General features: G+C 69.2%; 4 protein-coding genes across 4 annotated transcripts; all 4 read right to left on the bottom strand.

Moving 5' to 3' along the window:
* Window positions 1-250: 250 nt before the first annotated feature.
* On the bottom strand, window positions 251-3,027 carry LOC311221832 (guanylate-binding protein 2-like). The gene is made up of 9 exons (XM_084307231.1): window positions 2,836-3,027; window positions 2,614-2,741; window positions 2,436-2,545; window positions 2,164-2,354; window positions 1,839-2,081; window positions 1,477-1,757; window positions 1,188-1,400; window positions 823-1,098; window positions 251-746 (listed from the first exon to the last, which is right to left on the bottom strand). The coding sequence occupies exons 1-9, from the start codon at window positions 3,008-3,010 to the stop codon at window positions 417-419; spliced, it is 1,947 nt and encodes a 648-aa protein (XP_084163357.1). The 5' UTR covers window positions 3,011-3,027; the 3' UTR covers window positions 251-416.
* A 153-nt stretch (window positions 3,028-3,180) lies between these two features.
* Window positions 3,181-9,770, bottom strand: LOC311221828 (guanylate-binding protein 3-like). Its single transcript, XM_084307227.1, has 11 exons — window positions 9,239-9,770; window positions 9,017-9,144; window positions 8,840-8,949; window positions 8,568-8,758; window positions 8,243-8,485; window positions 7,881-8,161; window positions 7,592-7,804; window positions 7,215-7,502; window positions 6,961-7,137; window positions 4,167-4,277; window positions 3,181-4,090 (listed from the first exon to the last, which is right to left on the bottom strand). Exons 1-11 carry the CDS (start codon window positions 9,642-9,644, stop codon window positions 3,221-3,223), a joined length of 3,018 nt encoding a protein of 1,005 aa, XP_084163353.1. The 5' UTR covers window positions 9,645-9,770; the 3' UTR covers window positions 3,181-3,220.
* On the bottom strand, window positions 5,003-6,355 carry LOC311221831 (guanylate-binding protein 4-like; the record flags this gene model as incomplete). Its single annotated transcript, XM_084307230.1, has 5 exons — window positions 5,003-5,428; window positions 5,511-5,701; window positions 5,783-5,892; window positions 5,959-6,086; window positions 6,181-6,355. The coding sequence occupies 5 exons, from the start codon at window positions 6,353-6,355 to the stop codon at window positions 5,127-5,129; spliced, it is 906 nt and encodes a 301-aa protein (XP_084163356.1). The 3' UTR covers window positions 5,003-5,126.
* Window positions 9,771-11,589: 1,819 nt separating the features above from the next.
* LOC311221833 (protein capicua homolog) lies at window positions 11,590-13,996 on the bottom strand (the record flags this gene model as incomplete). Its single annotated transcript, XM_084307232.1, is given in 11 exon segments — window positions 11,590-11,985; window positions 12,422-12,568; window positions 12,570-12,680; window positions 13,369-13,416; window positions 13,418-13,459; window positions 13,461-13,494; window positions 13,608-13,636; window positions 13,638-13,694; window positions 13,697-13,743; window positions 13,844-13,919; window positions 13,921-13,996. Coding segments are annotated over 11 exon segments (1,063 nt in total), but the record flags the coding sequence as incomplete, so codon positions are not given.
* Window positions 13,997-14,621: the final 625 nt, after the last annotated feature.

Raw genomic sequence — 14,621 nt, 5'->3', positions numbered from 1 at the left:
GAAACCGAAACGAAACTAAAACTCCGGCACCAGCGAATAAAAAGCAGCGCCCCCTCCCCCCCCCCTCCTGTCCCCGCCTGACTCAACGGGAGGGCGGCAGCTGCTCGGCCCTTTCCTGCACCACCTCAATTTCTATGAAACACAAACTGAGAGGCAGGAGGGAAGAATTTATTGGGGTCACACCGAGGTCACAGCACGCGCCGGATCAGCCGCAGGGCCCCCGACACCGCCACCCGTGCCAGGCCCGGCAGGAAGATATCGGCGGCGATGCCGAGCCCGTCCAGCACACATTGGACCCTCCTGCAGCACATGGAGGGGGCTTGGCACCCCCGCCCTGGCCCAAGCACCACCACCTGCTCCAGGACTGGCAGGAAGGTTTCAGCGGTGATGCCGAGCACCTACAGCACCCATTAGTGCTATGGCTTCTTCATCTTCTCCTTGTTCTCCTGCTGCCTCCGGATCAGCTCCCTCAGCAACTTGGCCAAGCACTGGAAGCCTAACTGCAGCAGTACCTGAAGTTCCAGCGGCACACGGAGGGAGCTCAGCACCGCCACCACAGCGCCTGACACCACCACCTGTGCCAGGCCCAGCAGGAAGATTTTGGCGGCGATGCTGAGCCCGTCCAGCACCCGTTGGCGCCACGACGGCTTCTTCATCTCCTCCTTCTCCTCCCGCAGCCTCCGGATCTGCTCCCCCAGCACCTCGGCCTCACGCTTGAAGCCTTCCTGCAGCAGCGCCTGCTGCTCCTGCGGCACACAGAGGGGGCTCGGCATCGCCAGCACAGCCCCGGCACCACCAGCATCGCCGCGCCCTCACACCTACCCGCATCTTGTGCTCGATGACGCGCTCCTGCTCCTCCACCATCACCTGCTGCTGGCGCCGCAGCTGCTCCTCCAGCTGCTGCTGGTGCTCCTCCAGGCTGCGCCGCTGCTCCTCCTGCTGAGCCTCCAACGCCCTCACGGCCTCTGCTGCAGCCGCTGCTGCCGCCGCCTCGCTGGCCGCCCACTTCTCAAGCTCCGACAGCTGCTGGTCGGCCGCGCACAGCGCCCGCACCAACACCTCGTGCCCCTGCAGGAACTTCTCCAGCACCGCCGCTGCCTGGAGGGCGCAGCCATCAGGGTGCTACCGGCACCAGCACCACACGTCCTGCACCGGCACCACGCATCCGGCACTGGCAGGGCGCTCACCTTCACCCCCAAGCCAGGCCGCCGGTGGTACTCCTCCCTCAGCTCCCCCAGGTGCTCCTGGAAGCGGCGCGACCCCCCCGGCACGGCGTACTCCCCGCGGTCCAGCCGCTGCTCCACGTCCCGCCACAGCTCCTGCAGCACCGCAAGGCTCCGCTCCTCCGAGGCCGCCTCATTGCGCCGGCAGAACTCCTCCTTGGCCGCCTGCAGCTCGCTCTGCCGGGGCGACGCGTGGCTCAGCAGGCAGGGGGATGCCACGTGCCACACCACACCGCACCGTGCCAGCACCCACCATCAGCTGGAGCTGGTAGCGCTGCTCCTTGTCGGCAAAGACGCGCGCCATGAAGAGGGCGAGGGCGCGGCACTCACAGCGCTGGTGTGCCTCCCCCAGCTCCTCCTGCGAGGCCGTGGGCAGCTTCAGCTCCTGCTCCATGCGCTGCCGGTACTCGGCCACCGCCGCCGCCACCGCCGCCGTGTTCTCAGCCACCGCCAGCGCCGTCACCACACTCTCCAGGCACAGCACGCCGCTGCTGCCGATGGCCTCCACGTACCTCTCCGCCAGGCTCGCCAGCACTGCCGGGAGACAACGGTGCCATCACCCCCCTGCAGCACCCCAACGGGGCCGCCCGGTGCCGCGCCACCACCGCCACTCACTCCTGCCCGTCACCACCGCCTGCCCCGGCAGCGCCTTCACCGGGGCCGTGTCCCAGATGTGCCGGCAGAAGGCGTCGGCCTGCTGCAGGAATCTGGGGCGCAGCTGCCCCTCGTCGAGCTCCTCCAGGCGCGTCATCGCCTCGGGCTCGGCTGGCGGCGGCAGCACGAAGCACTTGCGGTTGGGGAAGAAGTCGCGCAGGCAGCGCCGCAGCTCGTTCTGCTCCTGCACCACGCGGCTGCTCCCTGCGGCACGGGGACACCGTCGGGATGTGGCCCTGTGCCGTCACCCCAAATCACCCCCGTGGTGCCACCGCCACCACCATACCAGGCCGCAGGCGCAGCACGTGCTCCAGGTACTCGTCCTCGTTGACGCGCTGCCCGTCCACCGACAGCTCCAGCACGAAATCCCGCACGGCCCAGACGAAGCCGGGGAAGAAGCGCACGAAGTTGGCTGCCGCCGCGTCCCCACTGTCTCCCGCCCGCACCCGCACGCGCTCCGTCAGTGCCGTCACCACCCTGCGGGGAGCAGCAGCGGCATCACCGCGATGTCACCGTGACAGCGCCAACACCGCCGCGCCCGCCCTTAGCCCCCAGTACCCGAGGGTCTCCAGCGCCTGCTGGTTGATGGTGCCGGAGCTGTTGTACACCAGGGTGCTGGAGAGCAGCAGCGCCAGCGTGAAGATCCAGGCGTCGTTACTGTTGTCACCCTACACCAGGGGGGGGGGTCGTCAGGGCCGGATCTGGTTGTCCTGCGCCCCCCCGTCCCTACACCCACCTTGTCGGGGTCCCCCAGCCCCTCGGTGTCCAGTAGCACCAGGGTGGTGTCGGCCCGGCGCGGGTGCGGCAGGCACCACATCCAGATGCCCTTGGTGTGTGCCTGCAGCGCGTGGCCCAGGGGGAAGCCTGCGGGGCCGGGAGAGGGGTTGGGAGGGCGTTAATGTCGTTAACGACCTCCTCATTATCCCCATTAACCTCCTCACCAACCCCGTGGTCTCACCGGTGCGCCGCTGCGCCAGCCGGTTCATGAGGAAGGACTTGCCGGTGCGGTAGGGCCCGGCGATGGCCACCACCACCACGGGCTGCCCGATGCTGCTCAGCACCTCCAGCGCCGCGGGGTCGGCCCTCAGCACCCCGTCGGGCCCGTTGCGCACCAGGCACAGCGGCTCCTCCATTCCTGCTCCCAGCACAAGCAGAAATGAAACCGAAACGAAACCAAAACTCCAGCACCAGCGAATAAAAAGCAGCGCCCCCCCCCCACCTCCTGTCCCCGCCTGACTCAACGGGAGGGCGGCAGCTGCTCGGCCCTTTCCTGCACCACCTCAATTTCTATGAAACACAAACTGAGAGGCAGGAGGGAAGAATTTATTGGGGTTTCACCAAGGTCACGGCACGCGCCAGATCTTCAACACGGCCCCTGACACCGCCACCCGGAACAGGACCGGCAGGAGTATTTCAGCAGCGATGCCGAGCCCCTTCAGCACCCGTTGGCACCAAAACGGCTTCTTCCTCTCCTTGTTCTTCTGCAGCCTCCGGATCTCCTCCCGCAGCGCCTTGGCAAACTGCTCGAAGGCTTCCTGCTGCTCCTGAGGCACACAGAGGGGGCTTGGCACTGCCACCATGGCCTCTGGCATCACCACCCATGCCAGGCCCGGCAGGAAGATGTCGGCGGTGATGCTGAGCCCAACCAGCGCCCGTTGGCGCCACGGATTCTTCTTCTCCTCCTTGTCCTCCTGCAGCCTCCTGATCAGCTCCTGCAGCACCTTGGCCAACCACTGGAAGGCATCCTGCAGCGGCGCCTGCTGCTCCTGTGGCACAGGGAGGGGGCTCGGCACCGCCGCTGTGGTCCCTGGCACCACCACCCACGCAAGGCCCGGCAGGAAGATATCTGCAGTGATGCTGAGCCCATCCAGCATCAGTTGGTGACATGGCTTCTCCATCTCCTCCTTGTCCTCCTGCAGCCTCTTGATCTGTTCCTGCAGCACCTTGGCCAAGCACTGGAAGGCATCCTGCAGCAGCGCCTGCTGGTCCTGTGGCACACGGAGGGGGCTCGGCACCACTGCTGTGGTCCCTGGCACCACCACCCACGCAAGGCCCGGCAGGAAGACGTCGGCGGCGATGCCGAGCCCGTCCAGTGCCCGTTGGCGCCACGACGGCTTCTTCATCTCCTCCTTCTCCTCCTGCAGCCTCTGGATCTGCTCCCCCAGTGCCTCGGCCTCGCACTCGAAGCCTTCCTGCAGCAGCGCCTGCTGCTCCTGCGGCACACGGAGGGGGCTCAGCACCGCTGTCATAGCCCCGGCACTGCCAGCACTGCCGCGCCCTCACACCTACCCGCATCTTGTGCTCGATGACGCGCTCCTGCTCCTCCAGCATCACCCGCTGCTGGCGCCGCAGCCGCTCCTCCAGCTGCCGCTGGTGCTCCTCCAGGCTGCGCCGCTGCTCCTCCTGCCGCGCCTCCAACACCCTCACGGCCGTCGCTGCCTCCGCCACCGCCACCGCCTCGCTGGCCACCCGCTTCTTCTCAAGCTCCAACAGCTGCTGGTCGGCCGCGCACAGCGCCCGCACCAACACCTCGCGCTCCTGCAGGAACTTCTCCAGCACCGCCGCTGCCTGGAGGGCGCAGCCATCAGGGTGCTACCGGCACCAGCACCGTGCATCCGGCACCAGCACCACGTGTGCAGCACTGACACCGCGCTCACCTTCACCCCCAAGCCAGGCCGCTGGTGGTACTCCTCCCTCAGCTCCCTCAGGTGCTCCTGGAAGCGGCGCGACCCCCCCAGCACGGCGTACTCCCCGCGGTCCAGCCGCTGCTCCACGTCCCGCCACAGCTCCTGCAGCACCGCAAGGCTCCGCTCCTCCGAGGCCGCCTCGTTGCGCCGGCAGAACTCCTCCTTGGCCGCCTCCAGCTCGCTCTGCCGGGGCGATGCGTGGCTCAGCGGGCAGGGGGATGCCACGTGCCACACCACACCGCACCGTGCCAGCACCCACCATCAGCTGGAGCTGGTAGCGCTGCTCCTTGTCGGCAAAGACGCGCGCCATGAAGAGGGCGAGGGCGCGGCGCTCACAGCGCTGGTGTGCCTCCCCCAGCTCCTCCTGCGAGGCCGTGGGCAGCTTCAGCTCCTGCTCCATGCGCTGCCGGTACTCGGCCACCGCCGCCACCACCGCCGCCGTGTTCTCAGCCGCCGCCAGCGCCGTCACCACACTCTCCAGGCACAGCACGCCGCTGCTGCCGATGGCCTCCACGTACCTCTCCGCCAGGCTCGCCAGCACTGCCGGGAGGTAATGGTGCCGTCACCCCCCTGCAGCACCCCAACGGGGCCGCCCGGTGCCGCGCCACCACCGCCACTCACTCCTGCCCGTCACCACCGCCTGCCCCGGCAGCACCTTCACCGGGGCCGTGTCCCAGATGTGCCGGCAGAAGGCGTCGGCCTGCTGCAGGAATCTGGGGCGCAGCTGCCCCTCATCGAGCTCCTCCAGGCGCGTCATCGCCTCGGGCTCGGCTGGCGGCGGCAGCACGAAGCACTTGCGCTCGGGGAAGAAGTCGCGCAGGCAGCGCCGCAGCTCGTTCTGCTCCTGCACCATGCGGCTGCTCCCTGCGGCACGGGGACACCGTCGGGATATGGCCCTGTGCCGTCACCCCAAATCACCCCCGTGGTGCCACCGCCACCACCATACCAGGCCGCAGGCGCAGCACGTGCTCCAGGTACTCGTCCTCGTTGACGCGCTGCCCGTCCACCGACAGCTCCAGCACGAAATCCCGCACAGCCCAGACGAAGCCGGGGAAGAAGCGCACGAAGTTGGCTGCCGCCGTGTCCCCGCTGTCCCCCGCCCGCACCCGCACGCGCTCCGTCAGCGCCGTCACCACCCTGCAGGAAGCAGCAGTGGCGTCACCGCGATGTCACCGTGACAGCGCCAACACCGCCGCGCCCGCCCTTAGCCCCCAGTACCCGAGGGTCTCCAGCGCCTGCTGGTTGATGGTGCCGGAGCTGTTGTACACCAGGGTGCTGGAGAGCAGCAGCGCCAGCGTGAAGATCCAGGCGTCGTTACTGTTGTCACCCTACACCCGGGGGGGGTCGTCAGGGCCGGATCTGGTTGTCCTGCGCCCCCCCGTCCCTACACCCACCTTGTCGGGGTCCCCCAGCCCCTCGGTGTCCAGCAGCACCAGGGTGGTGTCGGCCCGGCGCGGGTGCGGCAGGCACCACATCCAGATGCCCTTGGTGTGTGCCTGCAGCGCGTGGCCCAGGGGGAAGCCTGCGGGGCCGGGAGAGGGGTTGGGAGGGCGTTAATGTCGTTAACGACCTCCTCATTATCCCCATTAACCTCCTCACCAACCCCGTGGTCTCACCGGTGCGCTGCTGTGCCAGCCGGTTCATGAGGAAGGACTTGCCGGTGCGGTAGGGCCCGGCGATGGCCACCACCACCACGGGCTGCCCGATGCCGCGCAGCACCTCCAGCACCGCGGGGTCAGCCCTCAGCACCCCGTCGGGCCCGTTCTGCACCAGGCACAGCGGCTCCTCCATTCCTGCTCCTAGCACCAGCAGAAACGAAACCAAAACTCCGGCACCAGCGAATAAAAAGCAGCCCCCCCCCCCCTCCTCCTGCCCCCAGCTGACTCAACGGGGAGTGTTGCAGGAAGCACGGCCGAAAGCACAACCGACACCAGTATGGTCAGATCATGCTCCATTTTATTGCCCCAATAGCCTAACTTTTATGGTGAACTTACCAGGGGTGGACAGTGTTTCACCCAAGATTGTTGGTCAAGAGTACTCAGACCAACAAGTACAAGAACCCCATCCCCTTGTGATAAGCAGTCACGTAGACCTTGTCCTTGAAGCCAGAGGCTGGTAACAATATTTTTCTAAATTCCTCAGTTGGGCGATGTGGGAACACTGTCATGGGAACTTCTCAGAGTTGCCCTGGTAGCTTGCTTTGCTCAGCTGCAGCAAGCCGTGGGATCTTTGCTGTTTCAAAAAATCCCTCAACAGGGGAGGGCGGCAGCTGCTCGGCCCTTTCCTGCACCGCCTTGATTTCCAGGAAACACAAACTGAGAGGCAGAAGGGAAAAATTTATTGGGGTCACACCAAGGTCACAGCACGCGCCGGATCAGCCGCAGGGCCCCCGACACCGCCACCCGCGCCAGGCCCGGCAGGAAGATATCGGCGGCGATGCCGAGCCCGTCCAGTGCCCGTTGGCGCCACGACGGCTTCTTCATCTCCTCCTTCTCCTCCCGCAGCCTCCGGATCTCATCCCGCAGCCCCTCAGCCTCCCGCTTGAAGCCTTCCTGCAGCAGCGCCTGCTGCTCCTGCGGCACACGGAGGGGGCTCGGCACCGCCAGCACGGCCCTCGGCACCGCCGGCACCACGACGCCCTCACACCTACCCGCATCTTGTGCTCGATGACGCGCTCCTGCTCCTCCAGCATCGCCCACTGCTGGCGCCACAGCTGCTCCTCCAGCTGCCGCTGGTGCTCCTCCAGGCTGCGCCGCTGCTCCTCCTGCCGCGCCTCCATCGCCCTCACGGCCTCTGCTGCAGCCGCTGCTGCTGCCGCCGCCACCGCCTCGCTGGCCACCCGCTCCTTCTCGTGCTCCGACAGCTGCTGGTCGGCCGCGCACAGCGCCCGCACCAACACCTCGCGCTGCTGCAGGAACTTCTCCAGCACCGCCGCTGCCTGGAGGGCGCAGCCATCAGGGTGCTACCGGCACCAGCACCGTGCATCCAGCACCGGCACCACGTGTGCAGCACCGACACCGCGCTCACCTTCACCCCCAAGCCAGGCCGCCGGTGGTAATTCTCCATCAGCTCCCCCAGGTGCTCCTGGAAGCGGCGCGACCCCCCCGGCACGGCGTACTCCCCGCGGTCCAGCCGCTGCTCCACGTCCCGCCACAGCTCCTGCAGCACCGCGCGGCTCCGCTCCTCCGAGGCCGCCTCGTTGCGCCGGCAGAACTCCTCCTTGGCCGCCTCCAGCTCGCTCTGCCGGGGCGATGCGTGGCTCAGCGGGCAGGGGGATGCCACGTGCCACACCACACCGCACCGTGCCAGCACCCACCATCAGCTGGAGCTGGTAGCGCTGCTCCTTGTCGGCAAAGACGCGCGCCATGAAGAGGGCGAGGGCGCGGCACTCACAGCGCTGGTGTGCCTCCCCCAGCTCCTCCTGCGAGGCCGTGGGCAGCTTCAGCTCCTGCTCCATGCGCTGCCGGTACTCGGCCACCGCCGCCGCCACCGCCGCCGTGTTCTCGGCCGTCGCCAGCGCCGTCACCGCGCTCTCCAGGCACAGCACGCCGCTGCTGCCGATGGCCTCCACGTACCTCTCCGCCAGGCTTGCCAGCACTGCCGGGAGGTAATGGTGCCGTCACCCCCCTGCAGCACCCCAACGGGGCCGCCCGGTGCCGCGCCACCACCGCCACTCACTCCTGCCCGTCACCACCGCCCGCCCTGGCAGCGCCTTCACCGGGGCCGTGTCCCAGATGTGCCGGCAGAAGGCGTCGGCCTGCTGCAGGAATCTGGGGCGCAGCTGCCCCTCATCGAGCTCCTCCAGGCGCGTCATCGCCTCGGGCTCGGCTGGCGGCGGCAGCACGAAGCACTTGCGGTTGGGGAAGAAGTCGCGCAGGCAGCGCCGCAGCTCGTTCTGCTCCTGCACCACGCGGCTGCTCCCTGCGGCACGGGGACACCGTCGGGATGTGGCCCTGTGCCGTCACCCCAAATCACCCCCGTGGTGCCACCGCCACCACCATACCAGGCCGCAGGCGCAGCACGTGCTCCAGGTACTCGTCCTCGTTGACGCGCTGCCCGTCCACCGACAGCTCCAGCACGAAATCCCGCACGGCCCAGACGAAGCCGGGGAAGAAGCGCACGAAGTCGGCTGCTGCCGCGTCCCCGCTGTCCCCCGCCCGCACCCGCACGCGCTCCGTCAGCGCCGTCACCACCCTGCAGGAAGCAGCAGTGGCGTCACCGCGATGTCACCGTGACAGCGCCAACACCGCCGCGCCCGCCCTTAGCCCCCAGTACCCGAGGGTCTCCAGCGCCTGCTGGTCGATGGTGCCGGAGCTGTTGTACACCAGGGTGCTGGAGAGCAGCAGCGCCAGCGTGAAGATCCAGGCGTCGTTATGGCTGTCACCCTACAGCCGGGGGGGGGTCGTCAGGGCCGGATCCGGTGGTCCCGGGCCCCCCCGACCCCACACCCACCTTGTTGGGGTCCCCCAGCCCCTCGGTGTCCAGTAGCACCAGGGTGGTGTCGGCCCGGCGCGGGTGTGGCAGGCACCACATCCAGATGCCCTTGGTGTGCGCCTGCACCGCGTGGCCCAGGGGGAAGCCTGCGGGGCCGGGAGAGGGGTTGGGAGGGCGTTAATGTCGTTAACGACCTCCTCATTATGCCCATTAACCTCCTCACCAACCCCATGGTCTCACCGCTGCGCCGCTGTGCCAGCCGGTTCATGAGGAAGGACTTGCCGGTGCGGTAGCGCCCGGCGATGGCCACCACCACCACGGGCTGCCCGATGCCGCGCAGCTCCTCCAGCACCTCGGGATTGAGGCTCAGCACCCCGTCGGGCCCGTTCTGCACCAGGCACTGGGGGGCCCCCCATCGCCCCCCCCTTGGGCCACGGCACCGCCTCCGCTGTGTCCCCGCGCCTTGCGGTGACGTCCCGTTGGGTGGCGGTGCCACCACAGCAGATTTCAACCGCATCCTCTTCCTTGACAGCATCACCTTGACACGCGTTGATGTCCTGTTGAGTGTCACTGTCACCACCACACCTTGCATTGGTGGCGTCCTCTTTGGTCCTGGTGTCACCGAGCCACGTGTTGACATCTTCATCTGTCATGGCGTCCCCGAGCCACGCGTTGATGTCCCACTTGGACGCGGCGTCACTCTGCCACGCGTCACCGAGCTCCTGCCACGTGCCGGCGTCACCGCTGCCGTCCCCTTTTCCCTTGACCTCATCCCCGCACCACAGCTTGGCGACATCCTCGGCCTCATCCTGCCACAGGCACAGCGCGGTGCTGGGCCGGGGGCCGCTCCCCACCCCCCCGTGTCCCCCCCAGGTCCCCCCACCCGGTACCTGCTGCGCCGCCTCCTCCGCCTCCCGGCACAGCCGCGCCACCCGCAGCGGCTCGGCCCCGCACAGCGCCTCCGCCGCCCGCTCCGCCAGCGCCGCCAGGTCTGGGGAGGGAGGGAAGGAGGGGACCCAAAACACTCAGGGGGGGCGCCCCCGCAGCGCGCCCCCCTCCCCAAACACCCCCCTACTCACAGGCGCCGCTGACGGGCTCCCCGCTCAGCCCCGTTTTGGGGGCGCAGCCGAGGAGGTGGGCGCAGAGCTGCGGCAACCCGCCGGCGCCGCCGGCCTCCAGGCGGAACAGCTTGTGCTCGGGGAACAGCGCAAGGATGCGGCGCGCCACCGGCGCCTCCATGGCCTGCGGGGACGGCCCACGGTCAGCGCGGTGTCACCGGCATCCCCGCGGGGACACCGGGGCGGGCGCCCACCTGGGGGGGGTCCCAGCGCCACCCGCAGCTCGTGGCCTTCGGCCTCCAGCACGGCCTCGTCCTCGGGCGCCACGGCGGCGCCGTGCAGGCTCCAGACGAAGGGCGGCAGCACGGTGCGCAGCAGCGAGCCTTCGTCCTCCTCATCCTCCTCCTCCTCCGCGGCTTCCAGCAGCCTCAGGCGGCGCGGCAGCGCCCGGACGTAGCCACGAGGAGTGAAGGAAAAAGGAAACGGGGCGAAAAGAGGCAGAAAAGGGCAAAAGGGAGGTGAGGGGGGCAAGGATACGTCAGGCGCTCCAGCTCCTCCCTGCGGCTCGCCGGCCGCGGCCCCGCTGCTGTAGATGAAGACGCTGGCGAGCAGCAGGCTGCAGCACCAGCCAGACTGCAGGAACCAGGGGTCCTGGGGGGATCCGGGGGGTCAGCGGGGGGCTCCGCGACCCCCCGCGACCCCCCCCCAACCCCCCCCAGCCTTCCTCCAGCACCTCCTCATCCCTCCTCCTCGTCCCCCGGCGCGGGGAAGCCGGCGGCGTCCAGCAGCACCAGCGCGTGGCCCGGCTGCGTCGGGTGCCAGCAGCAGCGCAGCCACAGCCCGGGGCTGCTGGGGAACGCTGGGGGGGGGCGAGAAAAATTGGGGAGGGGGTCAGAAAAATTGGGGGGGAGGTCAGAAAAATTTTGAGGGAGTCAGAAATATTTTTTTGGGGGGGGGATTTGGGGTCGTTACCACCGCCCGGCCCCGCCAGCTGGTCCCAGCAGGAAGGATTTCCCGCTGCCCCTCGGCCCGAAGGCGGCCACGACGTGGATGGGGCCCGGAGCCCCCCCGCAGGGCGTCCAGGGCCTGTAGGAACAGCCGTGGGCCCCCCCCGCGCCCCCCCCCGGAGCCGCCAGCTGCAGCGGGACCCGCGGCGGAGCGGCCATGGCGCTGCCGGTGCCGCTCCCGGAGCCGCTTCCCCGTCCCGGAGCCGCTTCTCCAGCCCCGGTTTCGGGTTTCGGTTTCGTTTCCCCGCCCGCGCGGGTGCACGCCGGGAGCGAGCTCCGCCCCCCTCCTGGTGGCTCCGCCCCCCTGCAGGTGGCTCCGCCCCCCTCCCGAGCCTGCCCAAGCCCTAAAAGGGCGGGAGCGACGCTCGCCGCTTCCTATTGGCCGCGGCTCGCGCCCAGGATGAAAGGCGGCCCGCTATTGGCTCCGCGGGAAGGCAGCGGGTGGAAGGCGCGCTGTGATTGGCTGGAAGGCTGGCCAGCCTGTAGAGCGGCGGCTTCGCCTTCGCGGTTTGTCACGGCCGAGTGTTCACGGGCAGTTTGGGGAGAAATCGGAGGATTTTGGGGTTCGGGGAGTGGCGCTGGGCCCCGCAGGAAGGTTCCAGAAGCTGCCAAGGGCCGGGGTGCAGGGCTCCAGGGGGCCGTGTGCAGAGCTCGAGGGGTCCCTGTGAGGAGCCCCTGGGGGCCGTGTGCAGAGCACTGGAGGTCCCTCTTGGGGGGCCGTGTGCAGAGTGCCCCCCCCCCCCCCCCCCAGCCCTTCGCGCCTCGGCGGGGCCGTGCGCAAAGCCACGCCGCGATTCGCGGCTCCGCCGAGGCGCCGCGCTCCCATTGGCCCGAGCCGCCTGCTGGGCGGGGGCCAGGCGGGGGGTCCTGCCGCTCCCTGAGGCGGAGCGGCCATTTCGTCGCCCCGCAGCCGCTGCGGGAGCTGGGGGGGGAGCAAGAGTGCGGCCTGAGGCGGCCCCGTGTGACTCCACAAGGTCCCCGCCGCCCGCCGTGCCCTCCCGGTGTCCCCTGCGCGTGCCCCCCCGGTCCCCCGTTTACCCCCCTCCACGTCCCCGTGTCCCCCCTCCCGCTCCCCTTGTACCCCCCCCACCCCCCATTAACCCCCCTACAACCCCCAGCGGCCCCTTTAAGGAAGGCGTGGCCTTCCCCGGCCTTATCCCCGCCCCCTCTCCTCGCAGCCAATAGCGCGCCAGCCCCTCCCTCTCCCCTCGCTCCCCCCCGCGGGTGACAGAGGCGCGGAGGGCGTCGGGTCTCAAAATATTTACCGTTATTAAAAGAACTCGGTCACGTGTACAGCACCCGGCCCCGCCCCCCCGTCGCCATGGAGACCGGAGGGGGGGGGGAGGGAGGGGCGGGGCCCGGAATGGTCGCGAGCTCAGCGCGCGCCGCCCCCTCCCCCCGCGGCGCGGGGAGGGCGGGGCTTCGGCGGGGGCGGGGTCAGCGGCGGGGGCGGGCTCGGGGGGCGGGGCGTCGGGCGGCTCCGGGGGCGGGGCCTGCTCGGGGGGGCGTGGCCGCCTGCATGATCTTCTGGCGCACCTCGCGGATCTTGAGCTGCAGGCACACCTTGGTGGGGAAGATGTCGGCGAAGCGCGCCTGGAAGGCGGGCCGTGGCCTGGGCTGCGGGGGACAGGGGGGGCGTCAGGGGGGGGGCACCGGGGGGGCGTGGGGGGCACCCGGGGGTGTGGGGGCACTAGGGTTAATGGGGGGACAGTGGGGGGACATGGGGGGGCATCAGGGGTGTTGGGGCACAAGGGGGTTAAGGGGGGGATATTGGGGGACCCTGGGGGGCACCAGGGGGTGTTGGGGGGCACAGGGGGGTTATGGGGGGACACTGGGGGGACATAGGAGTTTGGGGGGGGGTATCAGGGAGTGTGGGGGGTACTAGGGGGTTACGGGGGGACATGGGGGTTTATGGGGGGGCCATCAGGGGTGTGGGGGACACCAAGGGTTATGGGGGGAGGGCGTCAGGGGGACATGGGGGATGTGGGGACACAGGGGGGGATCCCAGGGGGGCCCTGGGGAGCATCAGGGGACACCAGGGGGTGTGGGGACATGGGGGACAAGGGGGGGTTAGGGTGGGATGTGGGGACATTGGGGGGGTTGTGAGGGGACATCAGGGGACACAGGGACATTGAGCGTGGCTACGCAGGGCCTTGTGGGGACAGAGGGGACACGGGGACAGGGCAGTGACAACGCAACCCCCAGGGACCCAACCTCCCTGCCCCGGGGGAGCTGTGTGGGGACACTGGGGACGGGCTGGGGACCCCAGGACTGGGCTGGGGACCCGTGGGGGGACATTGGGGACTGACCCGAGGGGGAAGAAGCCGTGCTCCTGGAAGAGCTGCATGACGAGGGGCGCGGCGCTGGTCCAGCGTGCGGCGCAGCGAGGAGTAGGGGCACCTTCTCGTACTCCAGCTCCCACCAGCACGTCCTCCGCCTCCGAGCCTGCGGGCACGGCGTCACCCCCGAGGTGCCGGGAGACACCCCGAGGTGCTGGGGGGGGGGCACCCAAAGGTGCTGGGGGGGGATGCGGGGGGGGCTCACCGGGCCCGGTCGAAGGTGAAGATGTCGCCCCTCGCACTTGGCGCTTTTGGGGGTGTTGGGCTCCGAGCTGCAGCTCGAGCGGCGCCGCGCAGCTTGCGCTTGGGCGACGTGGGGTCCTCGGTGGACGAGTCCAGGTCTGGGGGGGGGATAAAACCCCAATCAACACCCCCCCTGACTCCTAATTAACCCCCCCGACTCCTAATTAGCCCCCCCCGGCCCCGTCATTAGCCCCCCACCCGTGGAGTTCTTGCGCTTCTTGCGGTAGCTGCCCAGGATGGCGCGGGGCGAGGTGGCCAGGGCCTGCAGCGTGGGGCGAGGGCAGCACCTCCTCGGGCCGGAACTCGGGCAGCTCCGCGAAGCGCTCCTCAAAATCCACCTCCGACAGCACCCTGCGGGGGGGGCAGGGTTAAACGACCCCCCCCCCGAAAAGGGGGCACCGCGGGAACCCCACGGGGACCCTCATAAAGGGGGGAGAGCCCCGGGAACCACGGGAACCCCCCTCGTGAAGGGGGAGACCCCCGGAGCCTCCCCCCGGACACCCCATGGGGGAGGAGCAAGCCCCCGAGTCTGGTTGGAACACCCCTGGGTGCCCCCCCCCCAAAAAAAAGACCCCAAAAACACACCCCTGCCCCCCCCCCCCAAAGAGAGCACACCCCCAAAAAATAGACGGAGCCCCCCACAAAAGAGAGGAGCTCCCCTGGACCCCACAAAGGGGGGAGCAATCTGGGACCCCCCCGGACAACCCATAAAGGGAGAGCCCCCCCCCCCCAAACAGGAAGATAGGAAGATGCCCCCCCCCCCCCCCAGGACCCCTCCCCAAAATGAGGACCCCCCCCAAAACAGAAAACGCCCCCCCCCAAAGGAAGAATCCCCGCAAGAACCCCAAAAAAGGGAGACCCCTCCCCAAGAAAATGACCCCCCCACCCCCAAAAAAAGGCCCCCCCACAAAAGCAAAGACCCCCCCGAAACCCCCCTTAATAGAACCCCCCCCAACAAAAAAAGAGCCCCTCCCCC

This window comes from Netta rufina (assembly GCF_964035555.1).
Source record: "Netta rufina genome assembly, contig: SCAFFOLD_158, whole genome shotgun sequence".
Classification (NCBI taxonomy): domain Eukaryota; kingdom Metazoa; phylum Chordata; class Aves; order Anseriformes; family Anatidae; genus Netta; species Netta rufina.
This window is presented reverse-complemented; position numbering and strand designations above follow the sequence as displayed.

Bases quoted from the DNA above. Each gene is read 5' to 3' on its own strand.
- LOC311221832 (XM_084307231.1), bottom strand. From the start codon at position 3,010: ATGGAGGAGCCGCTGTGCCTGGTGCGCAACGGGCCCGACGGGGTGCTG. The intron at 2,546-2,613 runs GTGGGTGTAGGG...CCCCTGGTGTAG, and splicing joins GGCTGGGGGACCCCGACAAG to GGTGACAACAGTAACGACGC. The intron at 1,758-1,838 runs GTGAGTGGCGGT...GTCTCCCGGCAG, and splicing joins GGCGGTGGTGACGGGCAGGA to TGCTGGCGAGCCTGGCGGAG.
- LOC311221828 (XM_084307227.1), bottom strand. From the start codon at position 9,644: ATGAAGATGTCAACACGTGGCTCGGTGACACCAGGACCAAAGAGGACG. The intron at 8,759-8,839 runs GTACTGGGGGCT...TGCTTCCTGCAG, and splicing joins CAGGCGCTGGAGACCCTCGG to GGTGGTGACGGCGCTGACGG. The intron at 8,486-8,567 runs GTATGGTGGTGG...CCCGTGCCGCAG, and splicing joins CGTGCTGCGCCTGCGGCCTG to GGAGCAGCCGCGTGGTGCAG.